The 20,423-nt window shown below is 36.2% G+C and overlaps 1 protein-coding gene across 1 annotated transcript; it reads left to right on the top strand.

The window, feature by feature from the left end:
• The first annotated feature begins 1,442 nt into the window (after window positions 1-1,442).
• Window positions 1,443-18,701, top strand: LOC124378306 (OX-2 membrane glycoprotein-like). Its single transcript, XM_046837894.1, has 8 exons — window positions 1,443-1,629; window positions 5,856-5,980; window positions 6,200-6,266; window positions 7,444-7,764; window positions 8,555-8,884; window positions 11,335-11,616; window positions 12,279-12,384; window positions 18,214-18,701. Exons 2-7 carry the CDS (start codon window positions 5,915-5,917, stop codon window positions 12,365-12,367), a joined length of 1,155 nt encoding a protein of 384 aa, XP_046693850.1. The 5' UTR covers window positions 1,443-1,629; window positions 5,856-5,914; the 3' UTR covers window positions 12,368-12,384; window positions 18,214-18,701.
• The last annotated feature ends 1,722 nt before the right edge of the window (window positions 18,702-20,423 follow it).

The following is a 20,423-nucleotide window of genomic DNA, read 5'->3' as shown; positions in this document are numbered from 1 at the left end:
TTTAGATCCAAAGCCCAATGGCTTAACCATTAAGAGAAGACCATCCACGAAAGACTTTGGGGACTACAGACCAGTAGATGATGAAGACATCTGATGAAGACATTGGAAAGGCTGGTGCTTACTCATCTCCAACCTCTGGTGAGCCCATTAATGGATCCACTTCAGTTTGCCTACCAACCTGACATTGTGGAAGACGCCATCATCTTCCTCCTAAATAGGGCTTTGTTTTACCACGGAAATCACGGAAATGCAATGTCTTACCGAATACATCTTGTGCATAGGGAGCTTCCTATTAAACACAGCACATGTGAAGTGCTTCCTATTAAACACAGCACATGTGAAGTGATTATATTTTTGAATGCAACAAATAAGTTAGAAAAGTGTAATGGTATTATGATGTGTTATTTTATTATTATTATTATTATTATTATTATTATTATTATTATTATTATTATTATTACGTAGAAATATCTGTGAAACACACAAACATCAAGTCTCTTTCTCTTTTTCTTTCAGGTCGTCCATTTGTTGCACCCACCTGCCAAGAAAGCAATGAATAAACAAACACACAAAGAAACACACAAATCAAAAAATGAATCTATTTATCAATAAACTCAGAGTAAAATGCTGCCCAATAGTCTTTATTTTTATTTTTATAACAGAATATATAAATCCTGTAAACAGCAGCAGCAGTAGTTTTTTTCTTCAAAATTCAACTGAAATACTGAAATCCCTCTTGTAGAACTTGCCAAGGTGTTCTTCAGTAGCTTATAGATAACACTCCAGCTGACTGTTTGCTCTCTAAAGAACACTTACAGAGCTTGGAAGTACACTTCGGCTCCTTGTCTTGTTGAATGGTGCAGTCAGTACCAATGTGCCGTATGGAATGGAATATGGAATTAGTATGGAATGGAATATGGAATAAGTATGGAATGGAATATGGAATAAGTATGGAATGGAATATGGAATAAGTATAGAATGGAATATGGAATAAGTATGGAATGGTAGCCATGTTGGTTCAATATTCCTTTCACCATTTACCCTACATGTATATAATAATATAGCATGTTCTCCATATACAAACAGTATGTAAAATAGAAAATATAGAATATGAAGTGATATGAAACAAATCTAAAATGTATTTCATCCAAAATCTACTGCTATTGCCAAAGATGACAGTTTGATGAAAATGCCATTAAAAACTATTACATTATCTACTTTGTGCATGTCTTTTATAAACAATAAAATAAACTTTTGACAAGCACAAACGTCTTCTTCATAATCTTTTTTCCCAAATAAGTCAAATATATTGTACAAAATTATGACTTTTTTTTTTTTACATTCAATTCAACTGCAAGGATGTGCCCAGCGGTGTGTGCGCGCATTGTGCGCGTTCACGCGGCAGGAAGCAAGATACCGGGAGGTGGGAAGTTGGGCAGAGCTTTTGCTCAGAGGCAGTTTGCAGTTTGCAGTGATTAGTAGTCCTGTCATGTCTGGAGTACTCTGCACTTTAATTCCTGGAAGCAGCCATGTAACCATGTGTGTGTAGAAGCGTGTGTGTGTGTGCAGTGTGTGTAGTGTACCTGTATAGCGACTCTACTTATTATGAGATCAGTTTTGCACTTAAATGTAAGTAACTTATCTAAAATTCTTTAATATATAAAAACAAAAAAATGTTTTGTTTGTTTGGCTGTGTTCTTTATTCTTTATTCTTTTTTTTTTTTTTTGCATTGCCATAATTGCATTAATAAATTGTCATTTGTACATGGAAAGCATTAGAAAACGTTAATGAAAATGTTAGAAAAATTTATTTTTCTACTAAAATATAGCTATTTTAGAAAAATCTATGCAGAGAATGCACATATGCTCGAACAATGCGTAGTTTATTTGTATATATATATATATATATATATATATATATATATATATATATTTTTTTTTTTTTATCATCTTATCCTGCATGCATGTCTGGATTACATACAAAAAACTATTGTGTATCATGCAGACTTGATTAAGCAGTGATGCAGCAATTCAATTGTAATGCATTCAGTTAGTTGTAACAATTTATTAAACGAGGATTTTGTGAAAATAAAATCGCAAATATATTTAAACAAATGAAGGCTTTTAAAGCTTCTGTAACATATTAGTTAAAGGTTGTACTCGGAATTCTTTCTGATTAACAGAAGAACAAGGAGCGTTGTTGAACGGATGAATGGAGACCTTTGGCCATTTGGTCTTTTCAAGGAAAACTATTCCAACACCGAAGAGCAAGGTTATTGAAGCAGTATTATTTAATCGTTATAGGAATTTTCACCCTATCAGGAGGATACAGCAGTCACGAGCTAGAGGTGCAGTTATAAAATACACATTTATTTAGAGCTCTTTGAGCCACAAAAACTCAAGGACGTGTAAGTGTACGGTAGTCAGAAAGCAGCGTATTCTTCTGATCTACAGAATCTGTAGCTGCTGATTTGGTCAGGGAAGCCAAATTTTATCATTTAGAATCACACCACTGAGTGTGTAAACAGAGATAAACAAGTGTAAGCGTTGCTTTAGAAAAATGGTTAAAACAGAGCACCAAGCACAAGTTTGTTTGTCAGGTGACTCAATTGAAAACAATGGAAATGCAGTAAATAATGTAAACAAAAAAATGCTATAAGTACTAACAATACAACAACAGCTTCATTTATTAATTTTTTTGTAAATCGTTTTAAAAAATACAATGTAATATCTTTTAGAAAAAGCATGTATCATGGCTGGTCCTGAGGTCAGACCCCAGCTTCCTAACAAGCTGGGATATGTGATAGAAAGAATGTGAAGAAAGAATTTCACTGTGCCGTAATGAACTTGTAACAAGCAAAAGCTTCTTAATAATTATTATTATCGTTTAAAACTTTCAAAAGTTTTAAATTATTATCATTTAAAACTTTCATAAAACTTTGAAATTTTTAAATGATAATAATAATTATTAAGAAGCTTTTGCTTGTTACAAGTTCATTACGGCACAGTGAAATTCTTTCTTCACATTCTTTCTATCACATATCCCAGCTTGTTAGTAAGCTGGGGTCTGACCTCGGGATCAGCCATGATACAGGGCTTTTTCTAAAAGATATTACATTGTATTATTTAAAACGATTTACAAAAAAATTGAATAAATGAACCTATTGTGCTTATTGCACATGGGGTTAAGGGCCTCACTCAAGGGCCCAAGGGTGTCAGTTTGGCCATCTTCATTTACATTTATCGCATTTTCGCAGGTGCCCCTATTCAGAGCAACTTACACTTATCTCATTTATACAAATCAGCAGCTATGGGTTTTAGGGGACCAGGAGTGGCAGCTTGATGTGGCTGGGATTTGAACTTGCGACCCTCCGATTCAAAGTCCAATGCCTTAACCTCTGAGCTACAACTTCCTAGGAGAATAAATACGTTTCATACATTTAATTTCTCTTCACTTCATATTTGTTGTTTGAGCAAAAATGCTTTAAAAGAACATACATGATGGTGACAGGTTAGACAGACAGCTACTTGGTAGAAAGTAATCTGTGAGCAAGACACATTGCAGTTCAATAATGAATAATGGGCTGCTAGTGCTGTAAGATCACAACAACAACAAAATTTCATTTCGTTGTCCCAATTTGTTTGTTACTTTTATTTGGCTGTGGCAAAGAGAAATTAAGCCAACTATTAAATTACCATACGGGCTGAATCCATGAGCCACACAGTGAAATATCTCAAAGGCTGCATCCCATTTCTTAAACCACTTATGCCTTTTGTACCAAACAACTTGCCAGAATAGCGTTCCCACTGGTCTTTGTGGTTCCATTCAAAGGAGATATTATTTTGATGCAGGCCACAGGGATAGTAATGTATGCTGCCCTTTAGTTGAGGTGTGTAAAGGGAGTGGGGCTGCTATAACCACAAACAACCACTGTGAGTGTATTTCCTGGCAGCGTGGGTGCCTGAGGTTAAACACCAAGCTCTTTTAATAGCGCAGCAGGGGCAAGGCTTAGCATAAAATATAGTGAAATATATTTTAATGCATAATGTATGCATTGGGGTATAACACTGAAGGTAAGGGTGTTTCAACTGCAGAAGCAAAGCCATTCTTCAGTATATTCTCTATTTACAGGCCCACTTACAACCAATGACACCAAAGTACTGTAATTGTCCACATAGTCTCTTTTATGTCCAAATTTGTACTTTAAAGTAAAAAGTCATTCCATTTGGTTTTCTTTGGAAAAATCTGTATTCTCTTGTGCTGATGTCCTGCTGCTGTGCCAGTCTAGACATGAAAGCAAAGAATTATAATGCTTCATGTCTTCCAGATGATGCTAACAGTAGCAGAAAGGTAACAGCCTCAGCAGGGTGCAAATTGTTTCCTGAAACTGCACTTCAAACCCACAGAATCAGCAGACGCTTATTTGAAAAAATAAACAGAGATCTGTACCTTTTTTGAATATCAGCTTCATTTTTGCATTATTAATTCAAAACAAGTATTTGGATGGACCTAAATAGTCCTCAACATACTACTGTATATTGCCTATGTCAGGTTTTCTCTGTGTATGCTTCAGTTTTCATTTCTTTTTGAAGTAAGTACATCAAATCATGTTCATATCCTGAGCAGAGTTTAGTTTTCTTATTATTATATTAAAATAATCTTGAATATAAGAGTACTCAAATATGAGGATAAATATAGAATGACAAACCAGACATTCACCCATCGTTCATTCATGATTTTTTTAAGCAAACGGCTATAAAAAAACACTCCATTAGTGTTTAAAATAAGCTATTAAATATTGTAAAAAAATATGTCAAGCTGCAACGACTTACCTCACTCTTTAGAAATTACAGTTACAAAACAAAGCATAAATTGACTAATTAGTATTTTAAGCTACGGAATTGGATGATAACCATAATGTTAATGCTTTAAACAGAAACCTTGACTGAGATTTTCAATAAGAGCTGATTTTTCTTTTTATCTCTGAATGTTAAAAAAAAGAAGAAAGAAAAGAAAACATTCTTAAGCCGTTATCTTAGCGATTGCAGCTGTGGATTACTGATTGGAAGGTCAGGGGTTCAAGCTGCAGTCTATGATATTCAAAGGACAAGTGTCACTGATATATGTGTGAAAAAATATATGTGTGATATATGTGTGACAAAAGTCACCCTGTTTGTCACCTTTGTTTATACATGTGCAAGAGTGTGTGTATGTGTGTGTGTGTGTGTGTGTGTGTGTGTGTGTGTGTGTGTGTGTATAGGTAACAAATAGGGTGACTTTTTCATAACTACTAGAATTATTATTTAATTAATAATTATTGGAATCTTTTACTTTTTTGTTTTGTTTCTGCTACATTTACTGTATGATTGCTTTAATTGTTTAGCGTTCTTTAATCCGAGAAACTGACATGTTGTTAGTTGATTTTTAAAGTTTATTAGTTGATTGGAAACTGAAAATCAGATTCCTTTAGAGCTATACATTTATTATGGGTGATTAATAGCATACTCACTGCATTGATTAGTAATTTAATGTGTACTGGTGATCTCTGTCGAATAAAACAACAAACACCAAACCCTGATGATCAAACACAGGCATGTCTGTCATGTCAAAATGTCAAACATCTGGCCCTTTTTTATGTTTATACACTTAAAAAAAAAAAAGAAAAGAGATTTGGTTACTTTGTTTTGTTGTTTTGTTTTGATTTTTGTTTCTAAATCACTGATTATTTAGATTTAGTTTTCAACAGACTTTCTTTACTTGTGTATATATATTAATATGTTTGCGTGGCTCTTCTGAAAATAATAAACTCGAATGAGCATGTATATTTGAGTAAACTGAATATCTTGTTCTGCAGATTTTAAAATTCTTTTCCAAAGACTGCTGATTGCTAGTAAACAATGGCTATTGACTAAGATGGTCAATGTGAAGAAGACAACTGACAATTTAAAAAGCAAAAATACATCTTGGTTTCAGTGTATGGTAAGTGTCTTTCAGATAACCCGTGAAGGTCTATTGGGTTTACTTAGTTTCGTCATGTGTCTGCTGAAATATGCTAGCTTGGTTGAGTCAACATAAGAAGTAATCCATAGTAATTTTCAGGGTTTGGGTGCATGTGCTTACCTGTGTTTTACACTGCTGAAAGTATAGCTTTCACGATAAGCAGAGGTGTGTTTGAACCTCAAAATTTCTTTCTTTCAGACTAAAATGTGTAGGTGTGTCTCTGTGTACCTGTGGTTGGCTGTGATAATGTTTCCTACACTGCAAGGTATGGCTCTACAGACATAACATTGTTCCTAGTCATAAATGAGAAAGAAAGGTTTTCTTTCAGGCAGCACTTTAGGCATTCACTTTCTTTATATACATCTGTTCAACCTCACAGAAATTTGGAAAAATCCTTATGTTGGATTTCATACAAATGGTTTTGTTGTAAATCTTGTTATTGGTAACCTTGCTTGCTGTAGATTTAACCTTCATAGCTTTTCCTACAAGTTCTATAAACTCTTTTAAATCTATGAATTCTTATTAATTTGCCAAAATTTCAAACATTATATATGTATGTACAGTGGGGAAAAAAGTATTTAGTCAGCCACCAATTGTGCAATTTCTCCCACTTAAAAAGATGCGAGAAGCCTGTAATTTATATCATAGGTTCACTTCAACTATGAAAGACAAAATGAGTAACAAAAATCCAGAAAATCACATTGTCTGATTTTTAAAGAATTTATTTGCAAATTATGGTGAAAAATAAGTATTTGGTCAATAACAAAAGTTCATCTCAATACTTTGTTATATACCCTTTGTCGGCAATGACAGAGATCAAACGTTTTCTGTAAGTCTCCACAATATGTTTGGAATATTTGTAATTATAAAATAAAATAAACAGTGTTTATTTTATTTTACTAATTATTGGTAGCCTATAAGATTACAAACAGAAATCTTCATATTAAAATGAATATTGTGATTTTAAAAATTCTTTATCCTGGACAAAATCATCTCCTTTTTTTTTTTTTAAGTAATGTTCATATTATTTAAAAGTGTCTTTCTAAAATAATGGCAACAAAAAAAAAAAAAAGTTTAGATATTTTTCTGTGTTTCTTTTAGCTTAGTGTTTAAGTGCAAAATAATACACAGTGCATATACTATTCCTTTTGTATATTATGTTGTATTATATTTTGTATTATATGTATATTATTATATATTATTATTATATTATTATAATGTATTTTCTTTGATTCTATGACTACATTTTATTAAACAATTCTACTTTGACATCATGAGTACAGCTTCAATAAATAAATAGTTAAATAAATAGTAAAAAACATAATTAGTGAAAATTAATAATGGTTATATTTTCTTAATCTTTATTATATGTGCACAAACCTGATTGGCTGATGTATTTTGATTGCTTTTGATTTATTATTATTTTGATTTTGATCTCCTAGCTGAAGTGAGTGCCCCGGCTCAGCTACAGGCAACACTGGGCCACCCTGTTACTCTTGGCTGTAACTTGACCATAGGAAACGGTGAAGATCTCAAACAGGTTCGCTGGTTGGATTTGCACAACAAAAGTGTCCTCTATTACCAACCTAATAAGCCTGGCAGCCTCATCAAGCGAGAGGGTGTGGAGCTTATCGACCAGCATATTGACAGAAGTTCTTTTGTCATTGAAAGAACCAAGCTGGGTGATGAAGGCTGCTACACATGTGTGTTCGACGTGTACCCATCTGGACAGCAGAAGAGGACGATATGCCTTTCTTTAAATGGTAAGGTGATGCTAATATTGGTAATTAATAATTATGAGCAAAAGTGCTACAAAGTTAACAGTAATAGTATTAGATCATTTAATTCCCTGCTCTTTAATTTCTCGGGATAGTTCGATTCTTAGCCTTTAATAATATATAAACCCTTAAGCAGCATTCTTAAGACTGCTTTAGACCTTCTTCTAAGACCTAATTAATGGTGAACTAGAACAAATGTGCAATGTTGCTCGAAGTACTTGGCTATAAGTTTTAAAGATTTCCTTAAAACACATGATGGGGGCTTTAATTGTCCCTACTCTGTGATGATCACAACAGGAAGTGGAAAAGATCTGGTTCCCTTTTTTATTGAGGTCCTGTACTCCTGTCCCAACTTCCTGTCCTATGATCTAGTACATCCTCTTTAATGCATAACAGTTATCCAAAGAGGAAAACAGAAAATAGTAGGCAAGTTTAAAAAATGAAAAAGCTGTGTATATTTCCGTTATTCCATGAAATATACTCAGAACGGGTGATTCATGATGTTTGAAGAGGGAAGAATGAGAACAAGTAGGCTGATGGTTACAAGCCAGTGACCATCAAAGTCCAGTGGTTAAAAACCCTCATCAATGCAAGGACATGTAAAACATATCCAGTGAATATACATTTCTCATCTATAGTATTTTTTTGTTTTGGTCCATTGAGACAACTCTGAAAGGTTTACAAGTCAAACCTATTTTAAAAGCTAGAGTTATAAAGCACTCAATGAACCTGCCAGTCCATCTCAACATTAAATAGTTCTTTCTCTTCCTCTCAGCAAAAGCAGAGTCCATGGGCAACAAGACAGCAGTGCATGGGAAGCAAGTAACACTCTCGTGTACCTACGCACTTGCCAACAGAGTCCATCAGATCCTGTGGAAGAAAACGACAGAGCAGGGTGACACCATCATTGTAGCCTCTGTGACCAAGAGCGGCAACATGAGCGTAGAGCTACCATTCCGGGAGCGTGTGAAGCTCAGCAAGACGTTGGGGAACAGCCAGTTAACCATAGACCCCGTTCACATGGAAGATGAAGGCTGTTATACCTGTGATTTCCACACGTACCCGGGAGGTTCGAAGAGTGTCACGGCATGTCTTGCTGTCTACAGTACGTATAAATGAGAACCGTATATAAGGAATAAAACATTACTGGGCATGGTAATAGGAAAAAGGAGGTAAGGGCAGGGTGGTGTAATGGGGCACATTGTTTTTTAAATGTTGTGGAACGTTGTGATACAAACACCATTTTTTTTCAACAAGAGCATGTTATTTTTGATTCATCAATTGAATAGTGGCTTAAATACATTTAAAGTGCATGTGACTATCTAAAATGTGAGTAGAAGTCATTTCCTAATTTTTTGTATGTTATCTATACAACTTGTGAAAATTTAAATATTTTAACTATTATTAAAACTATCATTATTATTATTAATTAAGTTATTGATTTAATTACATAATGCTTGTCTTTCAGAGACATGTTTTACAAGTCTATGTGAAAGTACAGTATGTGTCTGTGTGTGTGTTCGTGTGTGTCCATGTTTGTGTGTGTGTTTGACATATGCATGCATGTGTGTCGGCAAAAGAGACAGAAAGTCTATCTGGCTTACTGCTGCAGAACTCAGGAAAAGGAAGTCATTATATAACTAAGCCATCACTTTTAGACAATAAATCGAGATAAAAACAGTGGGTGAGCTACTGGTCACAAATCTTCTTACAACTCCGTATTTAGCTTGGCAAGGTCTCTCTTACTTAAATTGTTGGCTCTGGGATTCTGTTCTTCCCCCCGGCATGGAATGTGAAAATGAAATCTTCTTTTAAATATAGTAAAATCAACAAGCAAAAGAAATGTATGACACCATATTTATGGTTATAAAACACAGTAAATGTCAAGCAGAAAGGGTAAAGACTGGCTAAACAATCTGAATACATTATCTAGGGAATAATTAAATAATAATATTTTAATGGGGGAAATTCAGGAGTAACATTACTAGTAAGATGGTCTAAAAGCTGCTCAAAGGAAGTTAAAATTGAAAGGGAAACTTCAGTTGATGTCACATTTTAACTTACGCTGCAACTGAATTATAAAAAGATGAAGTAAGCCATATTGATTCCTTCTCTGGCATGAGCTAAATCAAATGACTAAAAAAAACACAAGGAAATCACAACTTCAGATCCCGACAACACTATATTCGTCCATGACTGAGCTAAAGTGATCGTATTCTCTAGGTGGGAGGGATGCCATGCTTTCACTCTTCTGTCAATCACAGGGACTTACAAATAATAGGCCTACGTATGTGTATGTGCTTTTCTGTGACTGTGTTATTCTGCACTGTAATACAAATTAATTTTGTGTAATTTTAATGCAAACTAAATCTATAAGGTAGGAGTCAATACCTGACAGTCTTGTACACTTGGGGTGATTTTAGCCACTGGTCAATAGGACAAAGTACACTTGAGTCATGCTAAATCTGAGTTCCCGTACTAAAGGGAAGGGTTAGCAAATCTGTCAGCCATTTTACTTCTTGTAAGTGCAGTGAGTGCACTGTCATTAGTGCCTCCACGTAATTTAATTACAGAGCTGTTTGTTTCTTTTTTCTTTTTTCATTTTACCTGCTTAGACCAATGAATATTTACACAGTAGTATTCTGCTGTTTGGCTCGAACACTGGCTATTATCCTGATCTGTGCTAGTGACTGTGAATTTAAAGGCGTTTGCTTTGGACCGAGGCCTGCTGCTATTACTGTGACACATTTCTTCAGAGTGAAAACAGAGGTCCTCTATGTCTCTCTTCTGATAATGTTGTTTGAACAGTGTTGCTTTTGTCGCTGGAGGAAAATCGTGCCTCCAGACAGTGGGTTGAATCATATCCTCTCACACTGTCCTGTCTTTTCACAATCTGTGTTTTTCACTTCCAAACACCATGTGTTACGGCTGTCCCTTGTAACTAGTGTTAAGGTACGCCTTACGTTATCTCAGAAAAAACAGGAAAATGCCCAATGGCCTAAATTCTATGGCAAAAAACATTCATTTAAGTAAATGAATTAATACTTTGATCTTCAGGTAGAGGGCGAAGTCCACAGGAACCAAATTTGTGAGTAGGGTGGGTGTGGAAGTGAAAATGTGAATTGTTCTCCAACAATCATAAGGCACAATCTTCCTGATCTCTTGTCGTCGGTGATATTCTTATGATCCTGAAGCACGTTTGCCACTTAAAACACCTCAAATGACTTATTGCAGCTTTGCTGTATGTCAAAAATATGTCAGGCCAAATGTCTCTGTGGCAGATTTGCCCAGTTTCATACAGAATTTCATGTCGTATATAGATACTGTTTATGAGCAACTTTCTGAATGTCACTGTGGCAGTGGTTCGCAAGTGGAGTTTGGAGCCAGAGGGAATAAGGGTTAAGACTACACCGGCAGCCGATGAGACTAACCAGTGCGCTTTGTTCCGCCCTCCACTCTTTTGCGAACTGCTGCAACAGTCACTAACCAGTTTAAAAATTAGTATTTTTTTGCTCTAGAATCAGACCTTCAAGGCCAGTTGTGTTGTTTTCACAGTCCTGCCCAAACCTGAGGTGAGCTACACCACCACAGAGAATGGAGTAATCCAGGCCAACTGCTCGGCTGTGTCTCGTCCTCCTGCAGATCTCGTCTGGAATGTGGAGGGTTATAACCTCACACTGGCCCACTCCGAGACCTCAGTTTACCCGCAGGGAGACGGCACTACACTGGTGGTCACCACCATACAGTTTCAGTCCCAGTTGTTGGATGAGGAGCAAGTGACATGTACAGCGCTTCATAAAGGCCTGGAGACGAGCATTTCTGTATCCCTGAACAAGGGTGAGTAAAAAGATATCTTCATGAAGCTGGCTTTGTGCACAGGGACATTGCCATGCTGGAACAGGTTTGGGAACTCCTAGTTCAAGTAAAGTGAAAACATGTAATGCTAGCACATTTAAAGACATCCTAAAAAGTTACATGCCTTCAACTACGTGAACAGTTCTCAGTCCTCAACAGTTTAGTAGAACCACCTATGGCTGGAAAAGTCAGGGGGTGGCAAATACATTTCTCTGTATTGAAATTTTTATTGTGGATTTACAGATGCACAAAAAAATCCCCAGAATATTATATAAAGATATGAACCCTGAGGTGTTTTCTGTGTTTTCATTAAGCATCAGCAGATATAAAATAACTATGTCTTCTAACATTACACCATCACACTCAGTTTAACCTAAATTAGCTACAACATGAACTTTACACCTCATGGTGGTTACACTGGTACACGTGTCATTATCCTACTGAATGAAATAGTCTCAGTTTAACCTGTAAGTCCAGAAAAGCTCTACAAACCCTTCATTTGACACTAGGACAGTATCAGGATGTAATTAATTAAAAAATGATTTTATTGTGTTATTACAGATTTTGTTATGGTGTCAGACATTTAAATTCAGTTTATTCCTTTTTGTGGGTTCATTTTCTCACACTGTGCTTTTGTGTTGCAGCTGGATATAGAAACATCATCATCATCTCGGCTGCTTTTGCGGTGCTTGTACTGCTCATATGCCTATGTTTGAGCATGAAGAGACGATAACAAGGTCCTCTGAGTGGGTCAGTAGACCTTTACTCTCAAAAATACCTCCTAAGTCTAATCTACACTGTTTTAGTCTTTCAACCATTTATACGTAATTTACCATTTACAAACCAACTGTTCCTGCTATCATTTATATACCACACAAAAAATGGACAATAGTATTTGGACATCTCGCTTTTCCAACCATAAATTAATCCTCCCTGAAGTTTTACCACAAAACTTGGAGGCACACAGGTGTATTTGATGCTGATGCTGAAATTTTCCTTTCATTCGAACTAGGAGACCCAAACCCGTTCCAGCATGACAAGGCCCTGTGCACAAATCAAGTTCCATGAAGACATGGTGTACATGGGTTGGAGTGGAAGATCTCCTGCTATAGAGCTCTGACTTCAACCCGTTTGAACACTTTTGTAATGAATTGGAACGCTGACAGCACCCCAGGCCCCCTCACTTGACCTGACTTTACTAACACCCTTGTGGCTGAATGAGCACAAATCTCCACAAGCACACTCCAACATCTAACATAGATTTTCAGGTGTCCTCAAACTTTTGTCTATATAGTGTATGTTTCAGCAGCTGAAACTCTATTGAAGTTATGAATAAAACCAAAATTATACCAAAAATAAAGTAGCTAAAGCTGAACTTTTTTCCCCAGCTGGAAACGTACTTGCTGTTACAAAACCCTGACACTGGAGACTCATTTCACGAATGTTAAACATACATCTTGAATATACACTAAAACTCTCTGTGAATGAGATATTACTATAATAATGATAACCTATTAAAACGCACACGTTTGCTGGAAAATGCAGTTAGAATTACTTGTTTTAAAAGAAGACATTACTTAACACCATCTGACCAATCAGAATTTAGTATTGCTGTGATTATAGAGTAACAATCTGAAAAACTATACGTTGATAGCATTGTGGTGAGGAGGAATCCTATCAAAAACACAGTCAGACATACTTCCAGCTTTGGCATATCAGTGTTTTTCTTTTTCTTTAATTCTTTCTTTCTTTTTTTATGTTTCCCTTTGAACAAAATCATCATGTCGCCGGTAACCAGGGTTTTAGCCACGACGCAGAAAAACACAGGCTTCCTTTGGGCTTGTTTTCGAATAACAGCACGTGAGACTTTTGCCCTGGAACAAGGCAGAGTTTTTCAAAGTGCTGAAAGGTTCTTTTATGAGTCTACCTTTTAATGGCTGAGCAGTTGTGCAAATAAACTTAGAAATTGTAAGCCTCTGAGACTTTCACACTAGGATGATGGTTTTTAGAGAGACTTCCTACACCTCCCTTCTTTCTCATCTCTCAGTGCCAAAATGATGATCCAGTATTTATCCTTAATAGTTTTATAAATCCTTATCATTATTTTTATTACAAAATGCAAGTATTCTTTTTGAATTGTGTCAAAAACATTTAGATTTAGAAAATTATTTATTTGTTTTTGGGTTTGTTTCTTTCATGGTTTTGCAAGAAGGGATGATAACGTTATCAAGGAGACAGCAAGAGCTTCAAAAATCCTAACCTTTGACTTTAGGAAATCCATAAAATTCTCTATCTTATTGTCTTACATTCTGACTCTGATTAACTGGCAATGGGTCAATTATCAGGTTGGCCAGTTCTCTGTGTCGACTTACTTGTTAAATAGGAAAACAACTTTAGTTTGATTTGGATGATTACCATATTTTCAGTTCAAGAACAATTACCACAATTACTACAATTCCAACTTCCAAAGATGTTGCTCCTGAAGCAGGCAGCGAGAGGACACTATACTATTTATAGTCTTAATGTTTTGTTTTTGGGAAAAAACATTGACATCAAAGAGCTAAAAATGGCTGTGCCTCAAATTATACTTTTGACCAAAGAATCATTTTGGTCTGCAGCCATGCCTAAGTGATATTTAAATGTGAAGAAATGATGGCGCTAAGAATGTAGGTCTACAGTAACCCAAACCAAATATTTAACTTGTAAATAATGACTGCATTAGTAATCTTTGAGCATTGTAAGGGGTCATACACAGTTTTACTGACTATTAGTTTGATTTCGATTTTAGTCATTAGAAACGTTCGTATTAGAATATAGAAATAGAATTCATTTTGGAACCATTCATACTACGCAACATTGATGTGGTTTGTGGTTGACTAACTTGGTTATTATGTATAGACAAAAGAGGCATTTAAAGTACAAGCAGGCAATGTTAAAGATAGAAAATCCACGATAATAAGGAGAAAAAACACAGGATTATATAGAAATGAAGGCTTGAGAATAAGAGCTATAAGACGTGTATAAGAATGTGTTTCATTTTGCCTACTTATACTAAGCACTAAAATATGTACTTGTTTTGCAATGAAAAAATACATACTTTTGAGTACATAGTAAAAGGGTATATGAATACCTGGATGTTCTATTAAGTAAAGTACAAGAAGAAAATGTTGTTGTCTAGTTATACAGCATTACTCTCATTGTCCACATTTATAACATTTGGCAGATACAACTTACATTTTATCTAATTTATACAACTGAGCAGCAAATGAGTTTAAGGAACTTGCTCAGGGGCACAGGAGCAGCTTGGTGTGGCTGAGTTTGGAACTTACAACCTACGAATCCAAACCATTAAGCTACCACCTCCTAACATATTCCTTGTTACATTTCAGCTTTCCTAATATTCCTCATATCATTTGTACAATAAAATTTCATTTACCATTTACTTTGCACAAAACGTCCAAAAATCCACACTTCCAAATTCTGGTGGAAAAATGATACCATCCAGTTATCATTAGGATACTTGTTTCAATGTACCACAATTTCTGACACCCTAATTTTAACCAGGGATACTTTTTAGGACAGATACCAGACAAATGAAACGAATGCAGCGTTTGTCATGTGAACAATGGCATATAGGGGACAGGTGAAAACAGACAACAAACCATTTAAGTCACTAGTCATGGAGAAACACTCAAAGGTACAAATATTCTAAGTCTAAGATAAGAACTTGCCATTTTTAAATGTAGCTAAAAATTGAAGAGAAAATTATTAATGCTCTCTGAACCACACAATTTGAGCCTTATGAATTCTGGCATTGTCATCTTGAAATTTCAGGATAGAAGAATCTATTTATGGAAAAACCTGGACATTCATTTAGTCAGCTTACCTTATTTTTAATCATATAACTGCTGAAACTAGATCTGACTGACTGTAGCAACCGCAGATCATAACAGTGCCCTCACAGGATTGATTAGTAGGCACTAGACATGATGGCTGCACTATGCAAGATGAGAATTTTCAATATTTTTTAAATACAGCTAAAAATACAATTTGAAACATAAATCAACATATATTTACAAAAAACAATTTCAACTACACCACTGTGGACAAAACACACAAAAGTTCAGATTAGGAGATTATATATAATTTTTTATTTTATTAAATAAAATGGTCAATAATATATTTTTTTAATCTTCTGGTGATCTTTTATACCAGGCTCCCCAGAACTGTCATTTTACCGAATACAATTTTGTGCATAGCTAGAGGGAAATGCACAACAGCCTTATGCTTTTTTTTTTTTCTAGCACCACAGGAAATGGGGTGTTACCACTTCCTGGCTCTTACAAGAAACCTCCCCATCCTCATGGCTGCCTATTTTTTTTCAACCTATATTTGGTTAAAGGGAAATTCCTGTTTGAAGAGTACTTGTTTAAATAGTATTGTTTGAGGTGTGAATATAATGATGGATAGCAGATAATAAAACATGAGCACTGTGACACATTTACCTTTAGAGACTAGAATGTATGCATATTTTTGTAGCACGATTCACGTCTGAGTTAAAGTGCTCCTTCTTTTCATGGTGCCCAGCTTCAGCCTGCAGAGTCTGATATGGATGTTTTCGTTGATCGGGGCTGCTGGTCCTTTTCCTTTTAAAACAAGTGACTTAAACAAAAGATGAGAGGAAAGATAGTACAGAAGATTAACAGCTTAAATAAACTTCCAAATCAGGGTGTGCTATACATTTATCTGAACTGAGCACATTTTGCTTTGTTCCAGTGTTTTTATAAATCTCAGCATGCCACTGGGACTCCTTTTTCTTTTTTTAATGAGAGACAGGAAAAAGGTGACACTAAAAAAGGCATTATGGATTTCAAAGTGAATCAGATTCAGCTTATCTTGTGAGGTCAGATTTTCCCTGAGTATCTGGATTGATCCATTTTTATTATGTTTTGCCAGGCAACAGAGTGACATAGATGTGAAACAGGACGTGATTCAAGCAGCTCAGTTAATGATGGGAAAGAATCTGTCTCATTGGCTCAGCTGATGGGTATTTGGTGGATATGAGATTCAAACTCACAACTGCCTGATCATTAGTACTAAATAACTACAGCTGCCTTCTAAATAGAGTGGAGATGTTTCTTGCTCAAGGAAGAAGAAAGAGGAGGCAGGTGGCAAGTTCACAAAAACCTGGCTATATTTTGAATAGGACATGTGGCTTTGCATGTTTAAATTATGTACAGCTGTAATCACTTACTGATTACTGCAAGCTTTTAAATCCACAATCCCCTCCTTTTTTTTTCTGTGAGAACTAGGTTGAGAAAGGCAGATACAATGGTCATTTACCAAGACATTCACAGCAGGGTGATGGTAAAAGATGTGCCATCATTTCCTGTGTCCTAATTCTCATCATACGGTCATGTCTCTCAGTGACAAAATGTATACCAGTGATACAGGGTCCGTCTCAAATGTGTAGTTGCAGTGTAGGAAAACCCTTCACATGGTCACACTGACTACTGAGCTAAATAGAGTTTTTTTTTTTCAATTTGTCTAAAGATTTGTCTTTACTTCATTAGCATATTTCACAAATATATTATACATTAAAATATATTTTTAATGTTTTTAATGTGATTTTTTTCATATTGTTTGTATATGTAGAAATGTTCACATTATATGTGAAGCATTTTTCTTCTGTGCATGGCTAAATCTTTTGCACAGGACTGTTGTCAATAAAAGGTGTCGTATTTACACGTAAATCACAGGAACCACAGGAAATCGCACTTAGCTGACAAAGTTTTAGACATCTTCAGAAAGACTGTTTTACAGACTCTTTACACGACAAGATAAGCAGAGATCTTAAATTATGTTATATCATTTATAATAAACTGTATATTTTTCACTTTCCAGCATGACAATGCCCCTGTGCACAAAGCCAGCTCCATGAAGATGTGCTTTACATGGGTTAGAATGGAAGATCTTGAGTGGACTGCTATAGAGATCTGACGTCAGCCTTATTGGTTATGATGAATTGAAACACTGTCTGCACTTTAGGCCCCCTCACCTCCCCTACATCAGTACCTGGCTTTACTAACACCCTTGTGGCTGAATGACTCTCACACAAATTTCCACAACATGATATTTCCAGGAAGAAAGCTAAGCTAGTGTTGTGAATGAGCTTAAATACAGTAAAGCATGTCCATGTTATTTAAAGAAAAAGAGAGATCTCAAAGTTTATTATATATTATAAATAATGCACTATTATATAGCATGTAATTTTGCCACAGTACCTGATAAGGGAAAATACATATTGCTCTGGGTTGAATTTCCACAGAGACCATTTTGATGTTTGTATTGAGGAGAGCATTGTAAGGAAAACAGCAAGAAGTAAAAAAATTATCGAAATCTTTACATTCCACTTTGAGAAAAGTGTATACCCAGAACATCATTCTCAAAAAACAAAAAAAAAGAATTACTATGCATACGAAACCGGTGATTTGTTCATGTATTGCTTTCAAATTTTCTGACTTCTTTCCTCCGTTCTATTTCACGTCTAATTTAGCACTTTTCTTCTCTTTTTTTCAGCATGTAGCCCAAGAGGAAGCCCAAAAAATGCTGCTATGACTGAAACTACAGTCTGTCTTACAGTGTATATAAATTGTATTTTATGAATGTACTAATGAGTCTATGATTTTTCTAACGGCATTTATAATGCAGTTGACACTAAAATGCTACCACTGGAAACATTTAAACATTAAAGTATTAATCGTATTGCTGACATTGTTAATGTTTATTTACAGTAAAAAATGTAAAAGTTCTGGTTTTATAATTGTTGTGCCATGAGAAGTGTACACTCCCCGAGCATGCATCTCCACTAGAGGGAAGTGTGCTTATATCTGGATTTACACTAAAGCATCTACTGTACACTGACAGGAAAAGCTGACACAGTGGCATTGGCTTTCTTCACTGCTTTAATGGATGAACACATCATTTCTAAATATTCAACATTTCTCAAATCACTTTAAAGTCCACACCACGGACCTAATAGACCATAAAGGTATTTCCACACCTGACTTTTCCAGCCTTGTGTTTTTTTTCGTGCTTTTTTCCGGTAGCATTACATTTTCAGTGCACTTGAACTAGGAGACCCAAACCTCATCCATCATGACAATGCCCCTATGCACAAAGCCAAATTAAAGAAGATATGCTTTCAAATCAAATTTTATTTGTCACATACACATACATACAGAGTAGGACATGCAGTATAATGCTTTATACGACTGTCTGGCATGAGGGAATGGAATGGGGAGAAAAATAAAATAAGGAAAAAGAAGGCAGATAAATAAAGAGTATAAACTATGTAAGATATAACATATATAAAGATATATATGAGGAAAAGTGTATATACAAGGTATGCCTATGACAGTAAACAGTAATCACATAAGGGTTGATGCGATTGTCCTGAAAGTGACCGTGTGCGGTATGGTGTGGTATAAAGTGCATTGTGCTGTGCAAGTCCACAGTTAAAGTGACAGTCCAGGGATTCAGGTGCGAAAAGAAAAATGTTTGCAGAAAAGTGTGGTGATGGAAAGAGTGGACCAGTTTTTAGATCCTTGGTGTTTCCTGGTTTAAACTCTGAATGGCCTGCGGGAAGAAGCTCCTCCTCATTCTCTCTGTGTTCGCTTTCAGGGAGTAAAGCATTTCCCTGAACGTAACAAAGAAAAGAGTCCATTGTTGGGATGGCTGAGGTCCTTCACAATCTTCCTGGCTCTGGTCCGGCACCATGTGCTGTAGATGTCCTGCAGGTTAGGGAGCTCGGTGTGGATGGTACGTTCAGCTGAACGCACCACCCTCTGGAGGGCTCGCCTGTCCTGCATGGTGCTGTTCCCGAACCAGGAAGTGATGCTACCCGTCAGAACGCTCTCAATGGTGCAAGTGTAAAAAGTCTTTAGCACCTGAGAGGGTACTTTCAGATGGTACAGACGCTGCCAGGCCTTCTTCACCAGGGTGTTGGTGTGACAGGACTAAGACAGGTCCTGTGTGATGTGAACACCAAGGTACCGGAAACTGTCCACTCTCTCCACTGGGGTCCCGTTGATGTTTAGCGGTTGGTGTGACCGCTCCTGCTTCATGCTGAATTCCACTATCAACTTCTTAGTCTCGCTGACATTCAGGAGAAGGTTGTTCTTCTGGCACCGTCTCTCCAGGTTTTTAACCTCCTGTAGGTAGGCCGTCTCGTCGTTGTTGGAGATCAGGCCCACCACAACAGTGTCGTCAGCAAACTTGATGATGGTGGTGGAGTTGGAAGTGGCCACACAGACGTATGTGTACAGTGAGTACAGCAGGGGGTTCATAACACAACCCTGGTGAGCTCCAGTGCTGAGGGTGAGGGTGGATGAGGTGTGTTTTTCCACCCGTACGGCTTGTGGTCTGTCTATCAGGAAGTTAGAGATCCATTAGCACAGCAGCAGGCTGAGTCCCAGGACCTCCAACTTAGAGGTGAGTGTGGAGGGAATTATGGTGTTAAACGCTGAACTGTAGTCCACAAACAGCATCTTTGTATAATTCCCTTTTCTGTAGTCCAGGTGGCTTATTGTAGTGTGGAGAAGATGAGCAATGGCGTCCTCAGTAGAACGGTTTACATGGTTTGGAGTGAAAGATCTTGACTGGTCTGCTATAGAGCTCTGATCTCAACCCTATTGAACACCTGATATCAGTTCCTGAATTTACAAACTCCCTTGTGGGGAGATTATTAAGGCTGTAAATTTAACACGATGTCGCAAATTAATTTTAAC

The sequence above is a fragment of the Silurus meridionalis genome, chromosome 24, assembly GCF_014805685.1.
Source record: "Silurus meridionalis isolate SWU-2019-XX chromosome 24, ASM1480568v1, whole genome shotgun sequence".
NCBI classification, from domain to species: domain Eukaryota; kingdom Metazoa; phylum Chordata; class Actinopteri; order Siluriformes; family Siluridae; genus Silurus; species Silurus meridionalis.
Note: the sequence above shows the minus strand (reverse complement) of the source record. Positions and strands in the feature narration are given on the sequence as shown.

Excerpts from the sequence above, each read along its gene's own strand:
- LOC124378306 (XM_046837894.1), top strand. The coding sequence starts at position 5,915 with ATGGTCAATGTGAAGAAGACAACTGACAATTTAAAAAGCAAAAATACA. Across the intron at positions 6,267-7,443 it reads AATGTTTCCTACACTGCAAG|CTGAAGTGAGTGCCCCGGCT; the intron begins GTATGGCTCTAC and ends TTGATCTCCTAG. Across the intron at positions 7,765-8,554 it reads GATATGCCTTTCTTTAAATG|CAAAAGCAGAGTCCATGGGC; the intron begins GTAAGGTGATGC and ends TCTTCCTCTCAG.